At 38.7% G+C, this 23,237-nt stretch overlaps 1 protein-coding gene across 2 annotated transcripts in view; it reads left to right on the top strand.

Annotated features, from left to right (window-relative positions):
- Window positions 1–22,995, top strand: part of LOC120741275 (catenin delta-2-like) — a 132,138-nt gene extending 109,143 nt beyond the window's left edge. For both annotated transcript variants that reach the window (XM_040044063.1, XM_040044062.1), the window contains exons 4-11: window positions 5,750–5,784; window positions 6,524–6,628; window positions 10,246–10,418; window positions 14,744–14,798; window positions 15,247–15,451; window positions 16,807–16,924; window positions 17,817–17,949; window positions 22,603–22,995. In XM_040044063.1, coding sequence (XP_039899997.1) covers window positions 5,750–5,784; window positions 6,524–6,628; window positions 10,246–10,418; window positions 14,744–14,798; window positions 15,247–15,451; window positions 16,807–16,924; window positions 17,817–17,949; window positions 22,603–22,862 — 1,084 coding nt within the window. In that variant the 3' untranslated portion in view covers window positions 22,863–22,995. The remainder of the gene's footprint in view (window positions 1–5,749; window positions 5,785–6,523; window positions 6,629–10,245; window positions 10,419–14,743; window positions 14,799–15,246; window positions 15,452–16,806; window positions 16,925–17,816; window positions 17,950–22,602) is intronic.
- The last annotated feature ends 242 nt before the right edge of the window (window positions 22,996–23,237 follow it).

Below are 23,237 nucleotides of genomic sequence, written 5' to 3' on the forward strand. Positions count from 1 at the left end.
TGTTTCTTCCCACCTCCTTCCTTTAGTAGCCATTGATTCTGCATACTTAGTGCTATAGTACAGTAGATATATACTATGTATATTAAATGAAAGTTGATATAAAATGCATGTACAGTCTCTTGTAGAGCAGGGCGATATGACCAAAAATATTTATCATGATGTACATTTGAAAATTTGCGATAACGATATAACTGATGATATAATTGACACTAGACAAAATACTGTACAACTCCACAACTTTATTAGTGCAAAAAAACCCATCAATGTATTTTCACTTAAACAAGCAGCTGTTTTTTTATGTGCATTAAAGTTCTAAAAAAAAATGTAACAGCAATTCCTTGCTGACAGTTTAACCAAAAGGCATTTCTGGTGCCTCAGCATAACCATGTATAATATCCACAAAACTTAAAAAGAGGTTATACACAGACAATACGGTAATATTATGTTGAAGCACAGTACGTATCACTCCGCCAGGCTCCTGACTACGATAGCCGTAATTCTCCGACAATCCATCAAGCGGTGCAGGTTCATAGCTTAGCAAAGTCGTACTAAAACATTTGACAGATTTTCCAGCGCCGTGTACATAAAATCGTTTCGAGGTCAGTAAACACAACCAGAATTCATACATAAGGCACACGGGATTATAAGGGGCACTGTCGATTTTCAGAAAAATCAAAGGATTGATTTTAAGTGCGCCGTATTTTCCAAACAACACGGTACTACCGACGGCCTGCTAGCATGCGCTACCAAAAATAGTGCTTTGTTGTGTATCTGACGGACGAAAGCTAAACCAGTTCCACACCACTGACGTTGCAGAATTTTTACAAACCCATTCTGGTTCATCCGCTTCATTTAACAATCCACTTTCGCTCTTCTCGTTCTGAGTTGCAGCCATGTGCGTATGTAAACTTAGGCACTGCGCATGCGCGTTTTACCCATATTCTATCTCGATGTTTCATTTTCCTATCGTTGCCCAAAATTACACCGGTATTACCGTGAACGGTATGATATGGCCCAGCCCTAGTCTCTTGCACTGCCCACAGTGAACTGCAAACAGAAAAACCCATTAACCACTATATTTCTAGTTTGAATGTGTGGTTAATGAGAAGTGCAGTGTGCAGTGATTGTTTATAAGCATTAGTGTTACATTTCTTTCAGGCTTGATGTAGCAATCACTGATTTTCAACAAAAATCTCCGAAAATAAAAATGCTGAAAGTTGACAAATTATTTAAATGACATGCAGTTCCCAAATAGCCCCGCATCCAAACGATTAGAATGTCCTTGAGCTGTCTCTCAAAATAAAAATTTTGCTCTCATTGATTGAGCACGTGGAATTTAGAGTGCCTTTAACACATACGTGCACATATGTGCAAGATACCAGTAAACTGCATTAATAATTTTGTCCTGTAAATCAAAACATTGTTATCCAGTAATCAGCATCCATCTCGAAATCTCGAAATAAAGGCAGATGGACATTCAAGCTTAGCTCAGGTCAGGTTTTGTTTTTGTTCATATACATAACTGCTTATATACTGTACATGTTTTATGGGAAAATCCAATAACTGAACCTCATTTCAAGCTTATTATCAGAATTTGAGCATAATGGGAGAAAAAGGAAATTAACGAGACTTGGCTGTTTTCCATTGACCATCGTCTCCCTTGTTTTGCTTGAATGAGTCTGCATTCAGATTTATTTCAGCTCTGATAAACACCACTCAGTGAGAAACATTTAAAAAATATTCAAAAACAAAGTGATTAAAAATTTAAAAAAAAAAACTAAATTTATGCACTATTCTTCCTCAACTAACTTTGTGCATGATGATTCCCTCAGAGTTTCCAGCCATGCTATAGCTGACCTTGACTCCTGACCTCATTGCATATCTTCATGGAGGTCAGGTCATAAAGACTCATTGTTATTCATCAGTCCGTTCTTCTCTGACTTCTTAATTATTCTCAGTCCTTGACAGTCTGTCCAACGTTAAGGTATAGGATGTTCTTGTGATAATATTAGACGATCACAGTGAAAACTCTCAAACTGAATCAGCTTTTTAAATTTTATTATTTATGATAAAGTTTTAAAAGTAAAATTATTTTTCGGGCAACTGTGCATGCTGTTGTAGGCCAAGTACCACTTTGTACTAAAAAGACCACAATTTTTTTTCACAAGTCCTTGAAATGAAATAATTAGAAATAGCCATTAATTGGCCACCCTGGGTCCCTAAGAAAAGCAAAAAATAATGAGATATGGATTTATGCCTGTAAAAACAGTATTTTCCAAAAAGGCAGGATGTGTATAGGCTTACATCCTGCTGTGGCACAAGAAAAGATCAGGTAGGACATTACAGTCCATTAGATGCTGCTCTGGCAGTAATGAAATAGCTTGTCAACCCTGCCATTTATTCCATCATAACATGAAAGTAATTATTAGCAGCATTCACCATTTCTAGATAAATACCAACTAAAGCTAGATGGTATGAGTTTGACACCTTGTGTATGTATAGGTGTTGTTTTTATCAGTGTGTTGGTGTTTATGCATGTAAATAACTGTGTATGTGTTAAAATTTTAAACAGGGGCATGCTTTAGCTGTAGATCATTGCTACATGTGGGTATTTTAATTGCTTAATAATATATTGCGCAATTCATTTAGGTTTTTCAGGTGGAAAAAAATCACACTGATCATGTAATTCTCAAAAACACACAAAAACTGTATGTATCAAATATGACAAACTTGGCATTAGGGGGTTAAATGTGTGAATGCAGAAACGCGTTTGCTGAGGATGCATACATACATCATCACTGACAGCCTTATCACGATGGACAAGTGTTCTTAAGTGCTACTATCTGTGAAGGGAGGCAGCTGGAAGATTTGTGAAGAACGTTGTGTGGCAGTGTAACTCTTTCAGAGTAATGCTGCTGTTCAGTAATGTAAGCCGTGGACTAGAGACATCATCAGGGATTATGTTTGTGGGATTCCTGTCCCATAACACATTTACAACATGCATAGTGTGTTTTTGTTAGTGTAGATTTGTATCTCACTTTTTACAAATCGTCCTCAGTCTTTCCAAAGGGCACTTGAAAGAACAATATTGAGTAGATTATACTCAGATTTTGAACTTTGATTTGCCAACAGAGATGTTGTTTGAGTTTCAATATTTCAATTTCACACAATAGTGTAGGGTGCATAGATGCATATATCTTGACACTAGGTGAAAACGGCACTTTTCAGCTACCGCACTTGTGACATGCATGCATGCTTTGGAGTTCACTGGGAAGGGCAGAGGATGCTGTGTGTTGATTTAAGCTGTGTGGCTGCTGAGAGTGGCGTAGTGAATCGCTGGGCGTTGTGTTGTGGCATGTCAAGCAAGAGGGTGCAATGTTGTGGAATAATGCTATGCTTAATACATCTCTCTCACTGGTCTCTCTGACTGTCGTATGCCTAGTTTTCTTTTTCTATTGCTTTCTTTCTCTGCAACCGATTCCACTGGAGAACTGAGTGTTGCTGTGGTTACTCTGTTATATGTTACTGATGCACATGAAAGCACAGCGCTCTAAGCACAATAGAACTCAGAACTCAATAGAATGTATTAATAAGATTTACATTTTCTTTTAAAATGCAATCATTCTTAATATATCTTTGAATGCACGGTCGTTCGTGTATAATTTGACTTTTATGATCTCTGCTTCTGACTCAGGTATTTAATCCTATGACCTGAAGTCTTTTTTTCACCTTACTTAAATAACTCAAAGTAAATGTTAGCTGGAGAATTATTGAGCAGTAAGTTAAGTGAACTTCTGAATTTCATCACACATTTTTTTATTATCACAAGGGGAACATAAATATCAGTATGGCCACTGACCTTTCAGTGTGCACGCCCTTCTATGACCTAATCAAAGCATGTTGCTTTGATTGCAGCATTTTGTTTCCAAATATTACTGAAATAAAAGTAAACTTTTTAGAGTCTAACTCAAAGATTTACACCAGAATTGAGAGGACAGTAGGTCATAATGTCTACTGAAGCATCCAGCCGTTGAGTCCAAGCCAAAACTGACCTTTTGAATGGTCGCCACGCTTGAGAACCAGCTGTCTTGCCAGCATCCCTTCCTGAGGTGCTGCTGGGGTAGCAGCTGGCCAAATTGTATTTAACAGTCCAGCTGGTTTCAAAAAGTAACACAGTAGCACATGTTTACATTTCTCTTCTTCACGAACCTTTATTTAAGATGCCTACCTGTATGTTTGTATTAAAGATGGAGTTTCTGGTTGGCTGTTGAATCCCAGGCCCCTCCAAATTCTCTGAAGTGTTCCAGTATTGCTCCATTATATTTTCACATTGTATGTATTAGAGTACAGGGATATAGGCTGCTGTGCTTTAAATTGCTTTAACTACAGCATTACAATGAGTCTTTGCTATTTAGGACAATACCAGTTTGTGGATAACCATTAAAATCTGCCACTTATCCATTCTTGTTCTTTTGTGCATACAAACTCATCACCGTGGAATATGAAATAGTATAAATAGAAGACAGCAAGCCCCGAAAACCAGCCTAATCGTGTAGATTAAGTTAGATGGAAGCGTCTATAGCTATCAGCTAGTCTGTCTGATTCTGTATTGATCACAAAGAAGGTGGCTCAATACTCGTCTCTAAGTTTCTTTTTTGCTCTTCTGTTCTGTTTTTACCTCTGTTCAGCCTCCCATTAATCAGCCATCCATTGACATTCATCAGGAGTATAGAAAAAAAGTCTTGCCTGTAGTTTGTACACGTGCAAATGTGTGTGTGTGGGTGTGTGTTTGTGTGTACATGAACTTTATTTTAGGTTTTTATCAATCAATTCACAACAACTGTCATCTCACAGCACTTCACATCGCAATACCTTCCAATATAAATCCAACAATTTCCTTTGAGCAAGCAATAACAGTGAGTAGAGGCAGGGGGAGGTGGCCCTCTGCCTTCACAAGCAAACACAAAAACTGAAATTAAATATAGCAATAATTATTATTTCATTGTAAAACACCATCTGGAAATAAAGATTGAACCAATCAATGCAGAACTCAAAGTGTGACTTAAGGATAAGTTTTAAAAAGTAGATTATTTCAGTAAAAGCTTGAGTGCACATGAGATCAAACCACAACACACAAATAAATCCAACAAGAAATAGCAAACGCTAGGTTCCAGACAAACAAGACTATGATGAAAAATAAAAGAAGAAACAAAGACAATTTGACATCAACACACTAGTTGTCTAGAGTTAGTTTTTGTTCTCCTACTAAAATTTACCAAAAAAAAAGAGAAAAAGATGATGATTCGCTTCTCAGCCCATAAACTTTGTCCACCAAAACTCTTTCTGTTCTAATTTCCTCCCTCTATGTGTTGCATTTTTAAAAGTTGGTAAAATGTGAGCTTCTTCTCAAAAGGAACAGAAACAGAACTGACACTGGTATCATTTTGGCTTAAGAGAGGTAAAACATAGGAACGCAGACTAAATACACTAAGAGGGTAGGACAATGGGACACATCTTTAATAAAGAGATTCTCTGTTCAGTGCAAATGAACGGTGAGTCTAAGGCTGAGCTAAAGTGAACTGTGGCGCTTCTCATCTCATGTTTTTTTTCCTTGTCATCACTCATCACAGTGATATGGAGGATTTATTGAAAAAGCCATCAATTTAAGAATCTACTCTTAACCAAAACTTTACTTTTTTTGCTATTGCCCTTTTTATTCGTCGTGGTAACCACATCCTTTCTCTTGCAGTTCTTCAGATGAGCAATTTCGCTGGAACTCTCAAGGTAATTCATTATTACGTTATTTTTTTCCTTATTTCTTCTCATTTTATGCTTCTTTTCTTAAATTTTGTCACCCTCATTTACTGTTTTAATCTCTTTTGATTATTTTAAATGTACAGCACTTTGGTCAGCAGTTGTTGTTTTAAATGTGCTATATAATTAAATGTGACTTTGACTTTAACGTCTCAGACATGCATGAAACTTGTTGTGTGTTAGTTTTTAGAGGAATCATGTATGCCATAGTCAAAATCATTGAGATTTGGTAGTTGTGATAGCTAAATAGATTATTGCAGGATCCCGACGATCTGTGAAGTCACACCTGCAAACATGTATCACCTCTTTAACCCACAGCTAGCCCGGGAGAACAGTGTTACCCCATATGTTTAAAAAACATAAATAAATAAAATCAAACATTTTCACTACACACAACATACATATTCCCAAATGCACTTACACATACTTACCAGTGCATCAAATTCACTTTTATAACAGCAACTTCATTTCCAGCTAGGCAGCTCCCAGGGCAGACTTATCAGGGCCCTTTACCAGCATATAATCAAAATGTCCCACGGCTCATAACCAAGTCACAATGCGTAAGGCTTTACACACTATGAGAGGAAAGGATTGGGGTTACTGCCCAGAAAGATCTCATCTCTCTGCCTCATACTCTCTTTCCCGTACCTCTCTCTTTCTCACAGTCTTTGCGCCTGTATGTGCCCCTCATCATTTTTCTCTCCCACAGCTGATGGACAGAAAGATATTGAGGATGAGTTGACAACAGGTCTAGAGTTGGTGGATTCCTGCATTCGCTCCCTTCAGGAATCAGGAATACTAGACAGTGGAGAACGTAAGTATACTTGCCACTATTATCGTGTGTGTATGTGTGCGTGTGTGTGAGGGGGAAATAGTTTCAAATATTTGGTGTCTGTTTAAATTATACTTATTTTAGTCTATTTTATGCTATAGTCAAGAGTCAACTCTAGCAGAAATGCCACTCAAACAAAATATTTCAGTCTAAGAGTATAAAAATGCATAAAAAAAATATCATTTCAGGTTCAATTTTTCATATTACCCACATATTACACACATATTTATTTTTAAAAATTTGAACAGGCACTTCAAGCCACAAAACCAAAATTCATGTTACTGTTTCCAAACAACACATTTAATTGGTTTGTACAGTGCTTAAAAAGTGGCGATAGTCTTCACAGAGTGCAGCAGTAGTTAGTTTAAATATGTGAGCATAATGGTAGCCAATGCTTGTTAACTGTTGTTTATTAAAGGAGGAAAATTATCCCTCACCCATTGGATAAGTGGAATAATTGCCACAAATCCTATTGTTAAGATTTAATTTTTGCTATGGTTACATCTCTGACCTCTGCTCACAGCAAACAGCTTGAGCTTTATTCCAGATTTTTGAGATCCTCATTGATTATTTGCTCTAAAGCAAATCGTTTTAAGTCAATTTAAGGAACACACGCAGCATATTGCTCTCTTAATCTTTACAAGGAACTGTCCCAAATGCCTGTGGACCTTGGATTCTGATAAAGAAATTCAAACAATGATTGAGAGACAGCCCGTGTATAAGGTCATGCTAAATGTGCTTGGCATTTTCTTTGCAGGTCATTGGTTTTGGAACACTGCATTCCCATTTCACTTATTGCCTGCTGACCTTTTTGATAGTTGATATTGTAGTAATGGATGGCATTTTAGAACTCACACTGTGAGGGGTGATACACAGTGAATTTCTGTGTGTCAGCTTACATGTTACATCTTGCAGTGCATGTGGTTTCTGGAACTGATAGAGTGGGCTAGGTAGTGTGGAACAACGATGTAATGTTTTGCACACACACACACGCATCCACACAAAGAGGCATGTCTGACCAAAAGTTGGACATGATAAGCTATTTTTGGTATATTTACTATAATTGCTGGTTTGCTTTAATATGATATGGATTATCTGTTTAAGCATATGCCGAACAGCTACAAGACGTGCCAGATCATTAGATCCTTACTGTTTTTGTACCTTGTAGCGCCCAAGTCCCTGTCCAAATAGATGGCTCTCTCATTGTGAGCACTCTTGTTATGGGTGTCCCACACCCAGCTGTTTTTCCCATTTTGCAAATGGGCTTCTACCACAAGCTTAACAACGTGGCTGTGGATATCTTTCAATAGGTGTGTGTGATTCTTTCCCAAAAAAGAGTGCTGCAAATAGCTAAGCAGTAAATACATACTGTAGTGAAATGTCGCTGTCTTCACCAGAAGGTTCTACTAAACAGGCTTTTTGTCGGTGAACATAAGTGTCAGCACAGAGCAACACAACTCATAAGTAACTGTACACAGACGCACTAATTCTTTTTTTTAAAAAAGTAATGTTCAGGTTTTTATTGCGATTTTAAATCCAGCATTCCTAAAATCTTTAATGACCCTTTTGTGTGTATGTCAGGTGTGCATGAGTGGGTATTTCATAGACTGCAGTAAGAATACGATGCTCATAATTTGACTGAGCTTTTGAAATATTTATATCAGCACAGTCGAACTTACATTTCCATATCAAAACAGAGACGAGAGTCAATACTGACACAAAAGAATTTAGATCCCTACAACCAGTGTTTTTCATTTTACCCACTGTCACTCACACATGCATGTGCTACTATACACTCACTCGTATTAGGCATTTGCACATTTAATGTCACATGTGTGCAAGCATACCACGCCCTTAATAAACCCTTATTAGCTACTTCATAATCAGTCAACTTTGCTATTTTCTGACCATCCAGCAAAAACAAATTTCGCAACACATGTTTGAACATAGAAACAACCATATGCATTCTTTTGTCACGTAACACACACGATGTAACAAACACCAAGGCTGAGGGATGATGAGTTTGGGAGCTCCCACTCAAACTGCGTAACGCAAAGTGCTGTTTAATAATTCATAAAAAGCGAGGGATGAATCAAGATGAGAAAAGGCAAGTCTTTTGTGAAGGCGAGAAGCAGAGGAGTTGATCTTGGTTCACAGCACAGAGGCTCACAGGGAGGGAAGGATTCAGGGAAAAGAGAGCGAGCAAGAGAGATGGAGTGAGCAAGCAAATAGATATAGGAGAAGAAGAATAACGGGCCATTGTTCTTTAAAGTGAGAAAAGAAACTAACGAGTCAGTAGGCTCAGGGGAAAACACTTATTGTAGGCTTTATTAGGACATACCCATGATGGTTCAACTTTTGAAATTGGGAGAGAGAAACAGAAAGAAATCCCCACATTCTTTAACCCTGTTCATCAGAATCTTTACTTCCTTCTATATGTTGATGGGATGATTTGATAATATGTATATGCTGGTTCAATGGGGCTGTTTTTTTTAAAAAAAAAAAGATTGGATATGTTTATATACACTAAGATACAGTATTAGTGTGCATACTGGATATTTATTTGCATTAAAAAAATTGTTAAATATTACCTCTACCAGCTTGGGCACAGATGCAGATCAACTAAGCAGCAACTAAGCAATGTCTGGCATCTCTAACCTACAGTGGCAACATACATGTTATGAACTTAATGAATGTTAAGCATCTTAATGAATTATTTATTTGCCATATCATGAATATGTGAGGAACCTAATTACTTCTTAATAGAGCACACGTAAACACATATATGGAAAACCTACATTACTACACACTCACCGCTGACTGGCTTGTGGCTTGTAACCGCTGCTTTTGGTTCACCACATCATTTCATAGACATTTAAGAAGATAGCCCATCTAAAAAACTGTCTTATGATGTTCTTAGCTTGGATCAATATCAGCTTTATGTGCACAGCATCGGAATCAGAGAGAAGGGATTATTATCTGATGACACAGCAGCGACTTCATCAGGTGGTTGAAGTAGTGATGCTCTGAAGCAGACGGTGAATTTGTGTGCGTGTAACAAAAGTCATTGTGGTCGACATAGTCTTTTGTTCTAACCCTTTGGAAGATGGTTTGGCATTTTAGGTGTTTGAAGCCAAATTTCATTGTTTTTCAAAGCTCAGTTAACTACTGGAAAAATAAAATAATGTTTCTAATTAATTCCAGACCAGACCATCATGGTCCGCCTTGAGTAAAGTTTTTTTTAAGCCAACAAGGTGTTCCGTCTATTACAACTTTTTTCTTTTCAGCCCTCCTCCTCCTCTTCTCATCCTCTCTATCTCCCTGCTCCTCCTCCTTCTCCTCCAGTTCTTTCTGTTCCTCTGTTTCGGTCTTCCTCTGCTAATAAATTATGTATGCTATCTCCAACTCACGGAGTGCTGCACTGCTGCACTATCTGCTCTAAATTGCTGCTTGCTCTCTCTCTCTCTCTTTTCCCTATTTCACACCCCCTCTCTTTCTCACTCTTAATCTGTCTCTCTCACGCTCTCACTTGCTCTGTCACAAACTCAACTCAACCCCCTTTCTATACAACCATATGCCACCTCTGTCTCAATTGGTAGGACCGGCTCTTCTTTCCCAGAGTTCCTTGCAGCTCAACTCCACCCCGGAGGCTTCGCTCCAGTACTCTGCCAGCTACCATAGCAACCAGACCCTCGCCCTAAGCGACAGCATCTCTGCAGCAACTCCTCAGCGCAGCGGGCAAGTTGGAGGAGCTGTGCACAGCTACAACCAGGTGGGAAATACTTCCGAACAAAGAGAATATTGAGCGTGCAAGTGTTGATGAGAACAAAACTGAGAGCAATTCTGTCACTGGCTATCTGTGCAAACCACAATGTGTGTTGTGAGAAACTTTCCATTTGTCTAGGAGGCTGGTGATCACAAAATTTTAGTATGGATTTTGGCTTGGACGGTGACTAATTTGAAGTGCGTTTTCCTCAGTTTATTAGTAAAGCTGCATTAAAACCATTTGCTTATGCAAACTTATAAGTACTTATAGTGTTGAGAGATGCTGGTCTTCGGATTTCTTGTCGCTCCGATTTTTTCTTTCAGAGACTCTGCGAACATTGCCCTTCATTTTCCTCTACTGGCTTTTTTTAGGCACTGTGTTGCATAGCGCTTATCCAGCTACATGTAACTCTGGCTCTCAGTGCTCTTAGCAAATGTGAATTTGTTTGACACCATAACTGAGTCTATTTGATCAGGGTAGAAGTGCATATTTGTACAGAATCCTATTTCATTAGCCCCGCTGAAGTGCTTTAGTCCAGCTCTGCCTTTTCAAGCTGCCCATTGCATTTTGTCTCTAGTGTGAAGGTGATGACAGACATAGGCAAGTTGTTTAGAAGAAAACAGGTTATGAGATGCTCACAGACCCAAATTGGGGTACAATTAAATACACACAGAGAAATCTCTGCAAGTGTCTTGTTTATAAAGACTTAAAATAAAGCTACATGGATACAAAGACATTAACCACAGCAGTGTGCTGATAGAGAGAAAATCTATCAAATTACTTTTTAGCCTGCAGCTGCCAATTATTTTGAATTTCCATATTCTTAACATATCAGTATTAAGTATTACTGGAAACACAAACACACACACACACATGTTGTATGAAACAGAAACCCACTGATCTGCTTAATCAGTGAAGCAGCCAGCGTCTGGTATAAATCTTCCATTTATGACAGATAATTATGAATACAAAATGAGATCAAATAGTTTAAATGAATCATTTTAAACTAGATAATTATTTGACAATAGTTGTACTTTGTCGTGAATGGCTTTTGGTATGTTTCTGAGTCTTTGGGCAGAATTTTGTACTAAAGGTAAATTGGTATCTGCTTTCTGCTCTGTCAGTTTGCACATGCATTTCTGTGGTTTGTTATTTTATGTTCATGTGTCTTTTGAAAGAAAATGATGTAGGAAGTGTTTTTTGTAAATATATTTATTCACATCCCCTGCAGTCACACCAAAGCTAGTTTCAGATAAAGCTTAGATGCCTTGCCTTAATAAATAAGAAACAGGAGGAAAAGACAGAGAGAAACACTGATAGGCTGGGATATAGATGGATGGACAGATTAGGAAAAAGGAATGTTTACTCTTTCTACAGTGTTCCTTGTCCTCTTTTCCCCTCCTCTCATCTTCCTTCCCTGTCCTCTCTGCTCACCATCTCTGTCCATGTGAGCGAGTGTGTATCTCTCTGTGTGTGTATCCTCCCCTCTGATGTTTTTGGCTTGTCAGTGTAATGGGGCTAGTGCTGTCAACAGAGCTTGCTGCTCATGAATAGCTTTATGCATGCCAGTGCTGCTAGATAGGCAGGTGCAGCTTGCATGCATGGGTAGTACATGTATGTTTTTGTTGATCTTCTTCCATTCGTGTGCGCTTGGGTATGTGTGTGTGCACGCGGGGGCTGCATTCCTTTACGTGGATGCATGGTGACTATCTGAAGGAGGGAGAGAAAGTAAAAGGTCTAGCATGTTGCTGCTCTTTTTGTAGGATATTTATAACCCTGAGAGGCCAGGTTTTAATAATTCATGGATACATGGCACCTCAAACATCCCAATGTTTTACTGGAGGAGAAAAAGAGCAGCACTGCAAGATGACACGGAGTGAGATCGAGAAAGTGCTCTCCCTCGCAGTGTGTGTCAGGCTTTCTATCTGTTTGTTACCTCAGCCAACAATTCATCTTTTACTCATTATTTATTCACCCATTGATTTATTTACTCATCCATACACTCTTTAGGCCTCACTTTGTGTCTTGATCATTGTAGCACATCTGTAGTGTTGAACACAGTCTATTAGCCACCATTAACAGAAGCTCTTCCCTTCGTCTCATAAGCTTTAAGTCATTCAAGATTTCATAATCTGCTAAACTAACACAAAGGACCTCTACAGTACTTTTAGTAATTCATCCTTGGAAAGCTTTAGAGGTACAAAATATTTAGATCAAATACATCAACTACAGTGTTAGAATTCAATATTCTTTAATATTTACAAATAAACACAACATTTTATTCATATATTTATTTAAATATTTATTTTACTTAAACCACCATTAATCTTCAATTTTAGAGACATTTGTTAAGTTATTTACAAATGTTAATTATACGTTCTTTCACTCTGTGTGTCACCTGCTTACTTTCCTGCCTGCCACAATATCAAGTTTTCTTTAGAAAAAAACATTATTTCCATGATGAAGGACAAATATTCTGTGTTTTAAAAGGAGTTAATATATATTAGATGGGGGAACATTTTTCAGCCCCATCTATTAGAATTCATATCAGATTTGGCTTTGGGTGCTGTAGGTTGACTCCCTGTGAAGTCCTGTGAGCTTGTCGGAGTTCCAGTGCTCCAGCACTCTACATTTGAATCACTGGAAGACCCATTTTGACCACTTGCACAACTGTGCACAACTCTTCTACTAAGTTTAAATAGCAAATCTGCAACTCCTAAAAATGTTATTTTTAGGAAGAGGATGGAGCTGCAGGAACAACTGCTCCATCCTGCCAGCCCCATGACATTCCATATTTATCCAGTAATATGTAGAAAGACACATGTTGATACAAACTACTGCAGAGTGCAATCCTCATTTTACCAATTATACGTTCTTTCACTCTGTGTGTATCACCTGCTTGCTTTCCTGCCTGTTTTCTTCCATGAACTGTGCATCAGGTATTTTTTTTCTAAGATCCCCCCCAGCAAATTATACTGTAAATTTCACAACCCCTTTTCAAACCTTGCATTGTCCTCAATAGATACACGCCCTTATCACAAAGCAGGAAAATAACCAGAGACTCAGACAGCCACTGGAAACAAAAGGGAGATTGCATGCTGGTGCATGCTGCTACATTTATTTGTGGTAGATATGCTGAGAAAGCAAGTGGGCTTTTTTTGTTTGTTTTGTTTTGTTTCTCTGCACAATTTTGCAGCTGCAAATACAAATAGCACAACTCAATACAAACACAGCTCCAGAATGTGTTCAGCTATTGTGAGCTACTGGTTATCAAATGATCAGAACATGTGTTAACTGCATGCATTTTAGTGTATTTTTGCTGTTCAGTAAAATATAACAGACAAAGTAAATATTCTAAGGACTAGCAGAATACATTAATGTCAAGTAATGCGTTTTCATTTAAATGTAATTATATATTTATATACATTTTGTATCTCTCTTTTCAGATATGCATCTATATATTACTCAGTTACTCAGATTGTCTGAGCCAAACTACTGTATAGACAGTACTGAGAATCCTCCAAGGTGACTCAGTAACTGCATGATTGCATAATATGGCTTTCTACATCTGAAGCCGTGTCAGTCTAGTAATAATGGATCTGAATCACCTTTACAGCTCAAACTTACACACAAGGCTATATAAGGCTCAGCAAGGTCTGACATATGCTCCCTTTACAGTCTCGGGAGAATAAGGGGAATATATATGGATAGACCAGCCTGTTTTGTGGAGTAAAAAGGCTTTTCATATTCTGTCTTTGACTCACATACCTTCTTTATCTGTTGGGAATTCACTGCATATTGCCATCCAAGCTGTAGGTCCACTGTTCTCATTAAAAATTGCCTTGTAAATAGATGTTAAACATTAACTAGTTTATAATAATAGATTTAGTTGTGTTAATTGTTTGTGAACATCGGGAATTTAATATAACGGATTGTAGATAATAAAATATGACTATACAGTTGACTACATAACTTTTTCTACCTTTAATAGATGGTGCGACAAGGCTTTACAAGAAATGATTTCAGTCAGCTGAGCTCAGAGGACTTCGTTGTCGGCTTCTGTGCGTCTTTTTTGTCATCCCTCTGTGTTCTGTGGGGATTTCATTACTAGCGCTCCCTAAGTTCATTCAAAAACCCTCAAAGGCTCGACTGATCTCATTGTGCATAAAAGTTTTTTTTTTTCATGAACACTACTCTTTATTCTGTTTCATCCCATTTATTTTCTTAACTCCGTCTCTCCCTTCAACTCTTCTCAAGTTTACCCTCACAAACTAATCACCTCCCTGTCATGCTAATCTTCAGTTGCTCTGTCTCCCCTCACAACCCCTCAGGTGACATCAAGCCGTGCAGCCCAGCAGCAACAATCACAAACTGGGCCGGGGTCAGGTAAGCCTGATCACATCTCCAATTTCTTTGCATGTAATAATATGACAAGGCCTGACATATGGAGACATTGACCAAGAACCAAGAAACCAAAAATATGATACTAAGAGAATATTTTTAGAATGTGCAGTATGAATAGCTTTATTATATTATTAGTGCATCCTTGATCTGGGGTCAGAGTTATGGGTTATTTATATGCAAATAGCTTTTTTAAGTAAAGTGTCACTGATGCACTTAAAATAAAATCTAAATTTTGACCTTTGTGCCAGTGTTTTGCTATTATAAAATTTTTTTGGCATATTACCAAGTTATCAGCCACAGGAAATTTCCAGCTTTTTAAAACCCACTTTAAATCTATTTCACATCATTATTATCAGGCTGATCACATTTCTCTGTCATTCTGTAACATTTACATGTTCATTAAAGTGTTTTCCCTCCACTTTTTTCCAAGGTATCTACTACTCCAGTGCCACCTTACCTGCCCAGGGTTCCCCTCTGTCAGGAGGGGGAGGCTCAGGGTCCGGTTCCCCCAGTAAACTTCAACGTCTGGGATCAGCCTCTGATGCACAAGGATACGCTACCACTCAGCGGCTGCCTTCCTCTTCTTCCTCCTCTCCCAAACAGTCTCCTGCTAATCGATTGGCCAAATCATACAGGTAGAGAGCATATACTGCTGCTAATACTGACATACAGTCCGTATTAGAATAATGAAAAGGCTTGAAAAATAGCTTGAGAATAAGCTAAACACATGATGATGGTTTGCAATAGAATAAAAAAACAGAAAAGAATATAAAAGTTAAACTTAAGTCTTGCAAGTTGATTGTCAGCTTCTTTATGCCAGCATATAAAAACATATCCTGTACATGACACATGACAAATGATTGTTCTTAAACATGAAGAGTAATCAGTTGTTTGAATATATATATATATATTAGGGGTGCAACGATACACAAAATTCACGGTTCGGTTCGATACTTTGGTGTCACGGTTCGATATTTTTTCGATACAAAAAATGTTCATGCCTTTTTAATTTATCATTTATTAATTTATTAAAATGATAAATATATATTTTAACCCAAAAGTACAGTTTTTAAATTTAATGTTGCTGAAACAACAAAATAAAAATAAATAAATCTATCTGATCGAGAAATCACTCATCTTTGGAAAAGAAAGTTTATTACAGAGAAATGGCTCTTTCCAAAATAAAAGCTATACTATACGCTTCTTCTGGGCTATATTCTCAGCAGCATATTAAACATATCAGGTCCCCATAAGGAGAATCATGTGCTAACGGCTGTCTAAATGACTCGGGTAAAGTTTGTAGCATGCGTGCTTGTTGTTTTTGTCTGCTTCCACTTGTCTTTGCACCAGGATGATGTCGGCGTAAATGTGCAGTCATATTCGTTGTGTTCCCACTAGTGCTGTCAGCGTTAATCTCGTTAAAATGACATTAACGCCATAACACGGCAAATCTCCGTTAACAAGTTACTGCATGGGGCTGGACGCCGTCAACACGTTAACAAGCTAACTGCGCTAACGCACTAGTTCCCACTAATGTAATTGAGCATTTCGTGGCACATCCGACATACTGTTTTACTTTTGTCCATGACGCGCTTAAATAGTAAATGGCCTGTATTTATATAGCGCTTTACTAGTCCCTAAGGACCCCAAAGCGCTTTATACATCCAGTCATCCACCCATTCACGCACACATTCACAGACTGGTGATGGCAAGCTACATTGTAGCCACAGCCACCCTGGGGCGCACTGACAGAGGCGAGGCTGCCGGACACTGGCGCCACCGGGCCCTCTGACCACCACCAGTAGGCAACAGGTCAAGTGTCTTGCCCAAGGACACAACGATGTTGTATTGTTCGATACATATGCATACTGAACTAAAAGCACTGTATCAAACGGTTCAATATCTATACGAGTATCGTTTCACCCCTAATATATATATATATATATATATATGCAAACAAATGATGCTACTTTGTTCATTTGTCTTTCAGCACCACAGTTGCTGTGACAACAGCAGGAGGGGGCGGTTCCCCCCTGAGGGTGGCATCTCCACCTAATTCCACAGCAGGAGGGGGAGGGGCCAGCTCCACATCTTCCCCTCTTCACCAGGTAGATCATTCAACAGTTATACAATGTGGACACACGCAGAAAGGAAATGTATTTTGTGATAATAGACTATAAAATGAGAAGATTTTTATGTGAAGCATACATTTAAAGTCCATTAAAATTACCACGGGTTATACAATATTATAATGAATGCAAATGCAACTGCGCTTAGTGGAATATAAATTCACTTCTGCAAAGTGAAAGGACTTTAGACAAGTGCTATATAACTGAATGGTGTCTCACACTAATGCATAGAAATACTTATTATCTTGATTGTGGGAATGTGTCATATCCAGTTTGTATGTACATAAGGTTAAAGCTGGGTTAGCTTTCTCCTCACCTCTTTCACAGTGGCTGTAATCACAGATTGCTTGGAGGAATTTAGTTATTGTATCCATTTTGTACATATTATATTATTGTTATACATTACAGTTTAACTCATTCTACAGTAGTGATTATGTTTTTCTAAACGATTGAACAGATGTGTAATTGTTAGTCGTGTTATTTGTTGTAAGTGTAATTTTATGACACTGTGTAGTTATACAGTGCATTAAAACCATATGGCTGGTGTTACTATTATATTATTTACATTCTACCAGATGTTTGGTCACAAAAATAATAACACAGGGCAGCTGCAGGGCAATTAGTTTTAGTTATATATTTAGATTGTTGTGTAAATTACATCCTTGACTCTAAAATGATTGGACATTTGCATGTCCAAATGTTTTGCATTTGAACAAAGCCAATTTGGCAATGTAAACTTAAAAACATGTCAGTACAAAGACTTTTTATCCACACCAATCAAAGTGAAACACGAGCCATGCCCGCTGTTACATATTTGGCTGCCACACTCAGTATTCTTAACTATTCAATCCAGCAACTCTCGTCTCTGCAGATGAGTTCAGGCATAGGGAGCTATGCAACTCTGTCTCCCAAACGACTGGCAGCTCATCACGCTTCTGACCAGTACAAGATCTCCCACGAACTCTACGCTACTGCTACACTGCAGAGACCTGGAAGTCTGGCAGGTGGGGGTTGACACATTCATGCATTGTCGTGTAGAGTTTCATGTGCTTGCACAAAACATAAACCCTCCAAAATATGTAATCCGTATTAAACTAAGTATACTATGAATACTAAGGGGATATAAGTAAATCGCTCACAGTGTATCTTCGATTGTCTGTTTGTGCTGCAGATGTAGTATCTCGTATCAGTGGAGCATTTGTAGTCTAATTGTTACATTTCATTGCATCACACTGCTGTTCTTAGAAATGTCAATTGCTATGTTTAAATCTGTTGAATTAGCCGGTCTATGAAAAAGCACATCGCTGTGCTGTGGTTGATATCTCAGGCTATACTTCAAAGGAGGCATCGGTGTCTCTGAGGCTGCCCGTTAGAAAGTTTAAACTTTAGAATGAATATACTAAGCTATCAGCAGTTATATTTGAGAATTATGAGCTATTTCACTCACAGCTGTGTACCTGCTTTAAGAATGACTTAAAATTATTAAAATTCCTAATTATGTCTTCCAATACGCATGTCCAATAGCTGGGTGTAGGGAAGGACACTGATCTTAGTGCAGCCAGTTCTTAAAAGTACCAAATGGATTTAGATTAAGATACAATCTGTTTGACGTTTCCCAGGGTTACATGTACTAAAACCAGTGTCAAAATATTTATAGACCCAACTGTAGGTCTATAAATATTGACATTGCTTTCAATACACTAGGAAATGATTTATCTTCTTCTTGATCTGCTGTGTTTTTTTCTTCTTACTGACTTCAGAAAGGACATTTTGTAGTTTAATTGTAACTGTGAGTGAAGTAAGGAAAAGGTTGTTCTTGGTGACTCTGCTAGAGCATCCTTTGCCATGGACATTTTTTCCTGTGTGTATTTTGATTTTTTTCATCAAAAAAATGAAACATAAAAAATAAAATAGATGAATATTGATTGAACCATGCTACACGGAGTAAGTTTATTTGATTAGTTCTTTAAACTTAGAGCTACGGTGATAGGAACATGACCTTCATGGTTTACCCTGAGGGTGCAACTGTGATCTTGACGCATTGCCTCAGGTTCCATGTCTCCTGAAGGCTTTAAATGGAGTAGAAAAGAAAGACGTGAGCAGGAGTGGACTGGGGAAATAAAATTAACGCAGTTTGCTATCATGTGCATAGACTACCAGATTGTTGTTGATTGGATGAGGGCAATTTAATGGCAATTCATGCTGGCAATGCACTATGTTTTATTTCACCTGTAAGGTCTGATAGTTACCACATTTTCAAAATCCTACCAAGCATGAATTGTGTGTAGATAGTGTTACTCAGAAAATGGCTTATCGGAGTGGATGATGTGCTCCTAGGAAAAGCACAGTAGAGTTCATCTGAGTAGCATGTTTGGAGAGGTACTTAGCAGCTTCACAGCTCCTACTCTATGCCAGAGTTAAGCTGCGTACAACAGAAATTGCCTAAAAAAGACGTTTACTGTCTGTGCTTTTTGTATGAAGGGCTGGTGTGATATAGTTCACTGGGTCTAAATATTGCCATGGTAGCAATGTAGGATAATATATGCAGCATACAATATATAATGTGTGGTTTGATGCTGAGCTTTATTTGCACTGAAAATACTTGCTGGTTAACATTAGAAACTCAAAGCTGTGGAAATTCAATATATAGTTTTGTTCTATTTTTTAATTTATGCTTCTCAGAAAAATTGTTGTAACAGTCATCTTTGATATTAAATCTGCCGTTGACAACTATACTACCATTCTTGGTGGAATTACAATATACAGGTGAATGAGCAGCTCCTTGCTATATTTTTGTAGGTAAAAATGTAGTTTGCTCTATTTTTTACTAAACAGGCAGGACTGTAATTCACCAAGGAGCCAGAGTTGGGTTTGGCATGTTGTTATTCATTTTAAATATTTTACTGAATAAAACATCATATGAGGGGATCTCTCTCTCTCACTCTCTACATCAGCCTGTCATTTTTGTCTTAAAGTTCCTCTTCCTCTTTAAAGAAAGAGGTCAGTACTTCCATGAGTGGGCCCCCATGCGCCAAAGAGTAAATGTATAATGAAATAAAACCAACTCACCAAGACTTCAAAGATGAAAGGCACTAGAGGAAGCGAAAGAGCTCAGATGAGTCATGCTGTTAATGGGTGTGTCTATGACTCTAATTAGTATTCTTTCATGCATATTCTCATATTGTCTTTCAGTCCTGTAAAATTCACTGTATTTTTACCTGGGGTCCACGGCAGTTCTAAAGTCTGTTCTTCCAGTATCTATTATTCTTTTTTCTTCCCTTATGCTGACACTCTTGTCCTCTTGCTGTTTGAGTTCACCATCTGGCTACAGCTGGCCAGTAGAGTATGAAGGGATGCAGCCAACCTTTCATAGGCTTGGGAGGTTAACAGGCCGGTCAGATAACCACACAGCTGAAAGAAGGACAGAGTTGAGGTGCAACAGCGGTTTATCATCTGCCATAATAGTAAAGATATAGAATAATAGGTTGTCAAAGGAGCTTGCAAAGAAAAGCGTCTGGACTTCTTTAAGTTACTTGAAGACGTTTCACCTCTCATCCAAGAAGCTTCTTCAGTTCTAAGGTCAAATGGTGGGGAGTCCCAGATTTAAACCTAGTGGGAGTTTCCCCCCACAGAGGGACAAAAGGACCCCCTGATGATCCTCTAATCACCTGAGAAGTTTCACCTGTGAAACTGGGTGTGGGTCCCAATCAGCCAGAGTTTCGGGTGAGCTCATTGTGAAATCTGGCCCCACCTTATCATGCGAATTCCTGAGGTCAGATGGCCCAAGATGTGAGTGGGTGTTAAGGCGTCTGGGAAGGGATCTCAAAACTGGATTATAGATGGCAGAGAGTTGGTGTCGTAAACCACCGCCTCTGTTCAAAGATGGTCGCTCACAGTGGACATAGATGGCTTCTTTCACTCCTCTTTCAAACCATCTGTCCTCTCTGTCCAAAATGTGAACATTGGCATCCTCGAAAGAGTGTCCTTTATCCTTAAGATGCAGATGAACTGCTGAGTCTTGTCCTGTGGAGGTGGCTCTTCTATGTTGTGCCATGCGCTTGTGAAGTGGCTGTTTGTTCTCTCCAATGTAGAGGTCTGGGCATTCCTCGCTGCACTGTACAGCATGCTTACGACACCAACTGTCTGCCATCTATAATCCAGTTTTGAGTTCCCTCCCCAGACGCCTTAACGCTCACTCACATCTTGGGCCATCTGACCTCAGGAATTCGCATGATAAGGTGGGGCCAGGTTTCACAATGAGCTCACCCGAAACTCTGGCTGATTGGGACCCACACCCAGTTTCACACCTTGGCTCAGGCGATTAGAGGATCATCAGGGGGTCCTTTTGTCCCTCTGTGGGGGGAAACTCCCACTAGGTTTAAATCTGGGACTCCCCACCATTTGACCTTAGAACTGAAGAAGCTTCTCGGATGAGAGATGAAACATCTTCAAGTAACTTAAAGAAGTCCAGACGCTTTTCTTTGCAAGCTCCTTTGACTACGATGACCTGGATGACTGAGAACCTTCACAGACAGGATAATAGGTTATTGTTCATTCTTCGGTGTGCATATATTTAATCCTACTTAGATGGCAAAGTCTATTAATATGCATTGATTTCTGATATAACCTGACAGATTGAGGTATTTGACTGTGTTACATTGATGATGGATTCACATGGAGGTTTGAATCTTCGTGCACTGGCCCATCATCCCGTGTAACTTTCTTGGCATGCAACTTCCAGTGCACTGAAAACTATTGTAATATGATATGACATTAGCTCCACTGGACCATCTCAGTCACTCATAGCTTTCTAACTCAGTGTATGTATGACTATTTATGTCTTTTTATTTCTATCTCGCACCACGTCACCTAAACCCTCCCATATAAACCCATATTCCCCCACTTTGCTACTTTTCTACCCTTGCCTAATTTTAATTTTGGGTCTCCTCGTCTTCATTGGGAGGCCCCTTGCCTTACATTTGTTCTGCTGTGTAATGAACAAATGCCTGCTGTCAATGTTTCCTTGCCATGTTTTTTTCTGTGGGACTCCTGCCAAACACAGAGCAAAGGAGAGAGGGGGAAGGGGGGGTTGCATCTCATTATTTTATAGCTGCCGAACAGCAATGTGTTCCATGGAGATTAAAAAAATTAAATGCAGAGGCATCACTCCCTGTTTTCTGTCTCTCTCAATCTGTATATTTCTTCTTATCTCATTTGTTGCTGCATATGTCTCTATTTTTTTCTCTGCTTTTGATTTGCTTGAACTATAACTCTCTCACTTCCTTACCAGTCGTACAAACACAGACAGACGAACACACACACACTACCAAACTCTTAGTTGCTCAGAACGACTTTGTGTACAGCGTCCTAATTATCCCACAACACTAGTCTACATCAGCGTAGGTGAAGAATGGCAATGGGCAGTTCTAAAATTCAAATAGACTTGTTGCAGCATATGCTTCTTTATTTTCCTTTCGTTTAAATACCATATCCACATTTATGTCTTTATTTTACCTCTCTTTTCACATGTCAAATACTTCCATCCTTTTTGTTTCTAACCTGCTCATCTTCTTTCCTCATTTTCTACCTTTCACTTTGTCATTCCTTTTTCACTGTGTTGTACTCACATCTTTTTACTTCCTCTTTCTTCACTCTAGGTTCTCGTGGCTCCTACAGTAGTCAGCATAGTCAAGAGCCCCTTCGGCCTCTGGGGACCCCAGAGCACCACATAGATCCGATCTATGAAGAACGTGTCTATCACAACAAGGGCCCCATGAGAAGCCTTAGCCAGAGCCAGGGCCCAGACTCAGGGCCCTACCGCAACAACACAGGTAAGGCAGTCATTGCATCAAATTGTATCATCAATGCAGTTTCATGTTTTGTTTTGTTTGTGTGGCTTAGACATTTTAGAGTTTAAGCCCTGAACTCTGAAACTGTGTTTAAGGTAATCTCTGACAAGTGACTAAGAGTATGTTATGGAAAACAAGGGCAACCACTTTCTCTATAAAGTGTATGATACAACAGTAGTACACAAATTAGACTCACAGAGGCAAAAAACATTTAGTGAAGGAGTAGGTAGGTAAAAAAATCCAAGTTTTGACCTTGATGGTGACTGTAACCAGCTGGTAAGAGGTGTAATTTAAAACTGTGTTAGATTTAAGCCATTTGTATTTTCAATATTCACATGTTCAGCAGAAAGGAAGTGCGCTATAGTCACATAGCCTTGGAATAGCTGCTGAGTAGGAGAAAGAGAAAAAGTTACAGCCACACAGAGGTCTAGTGTTGAAGATCA

The sequence above is a fragment of the Simochromis diagramma genome, unplaced genomic scaffold, assembly GCF_900408965.1.
Source record: "Simochromis diagramma unplaced genomic scaffold, fSimDia1.1 OVJJ01000602.1, whole genome shotgun sequence".
NCBI classification, from domain to species: Eukaryota; Metazoa; Chordata; class Actinopteri; order Cichliformes; family Cichlidae; genus Simochromis; species Simochromis diagramma.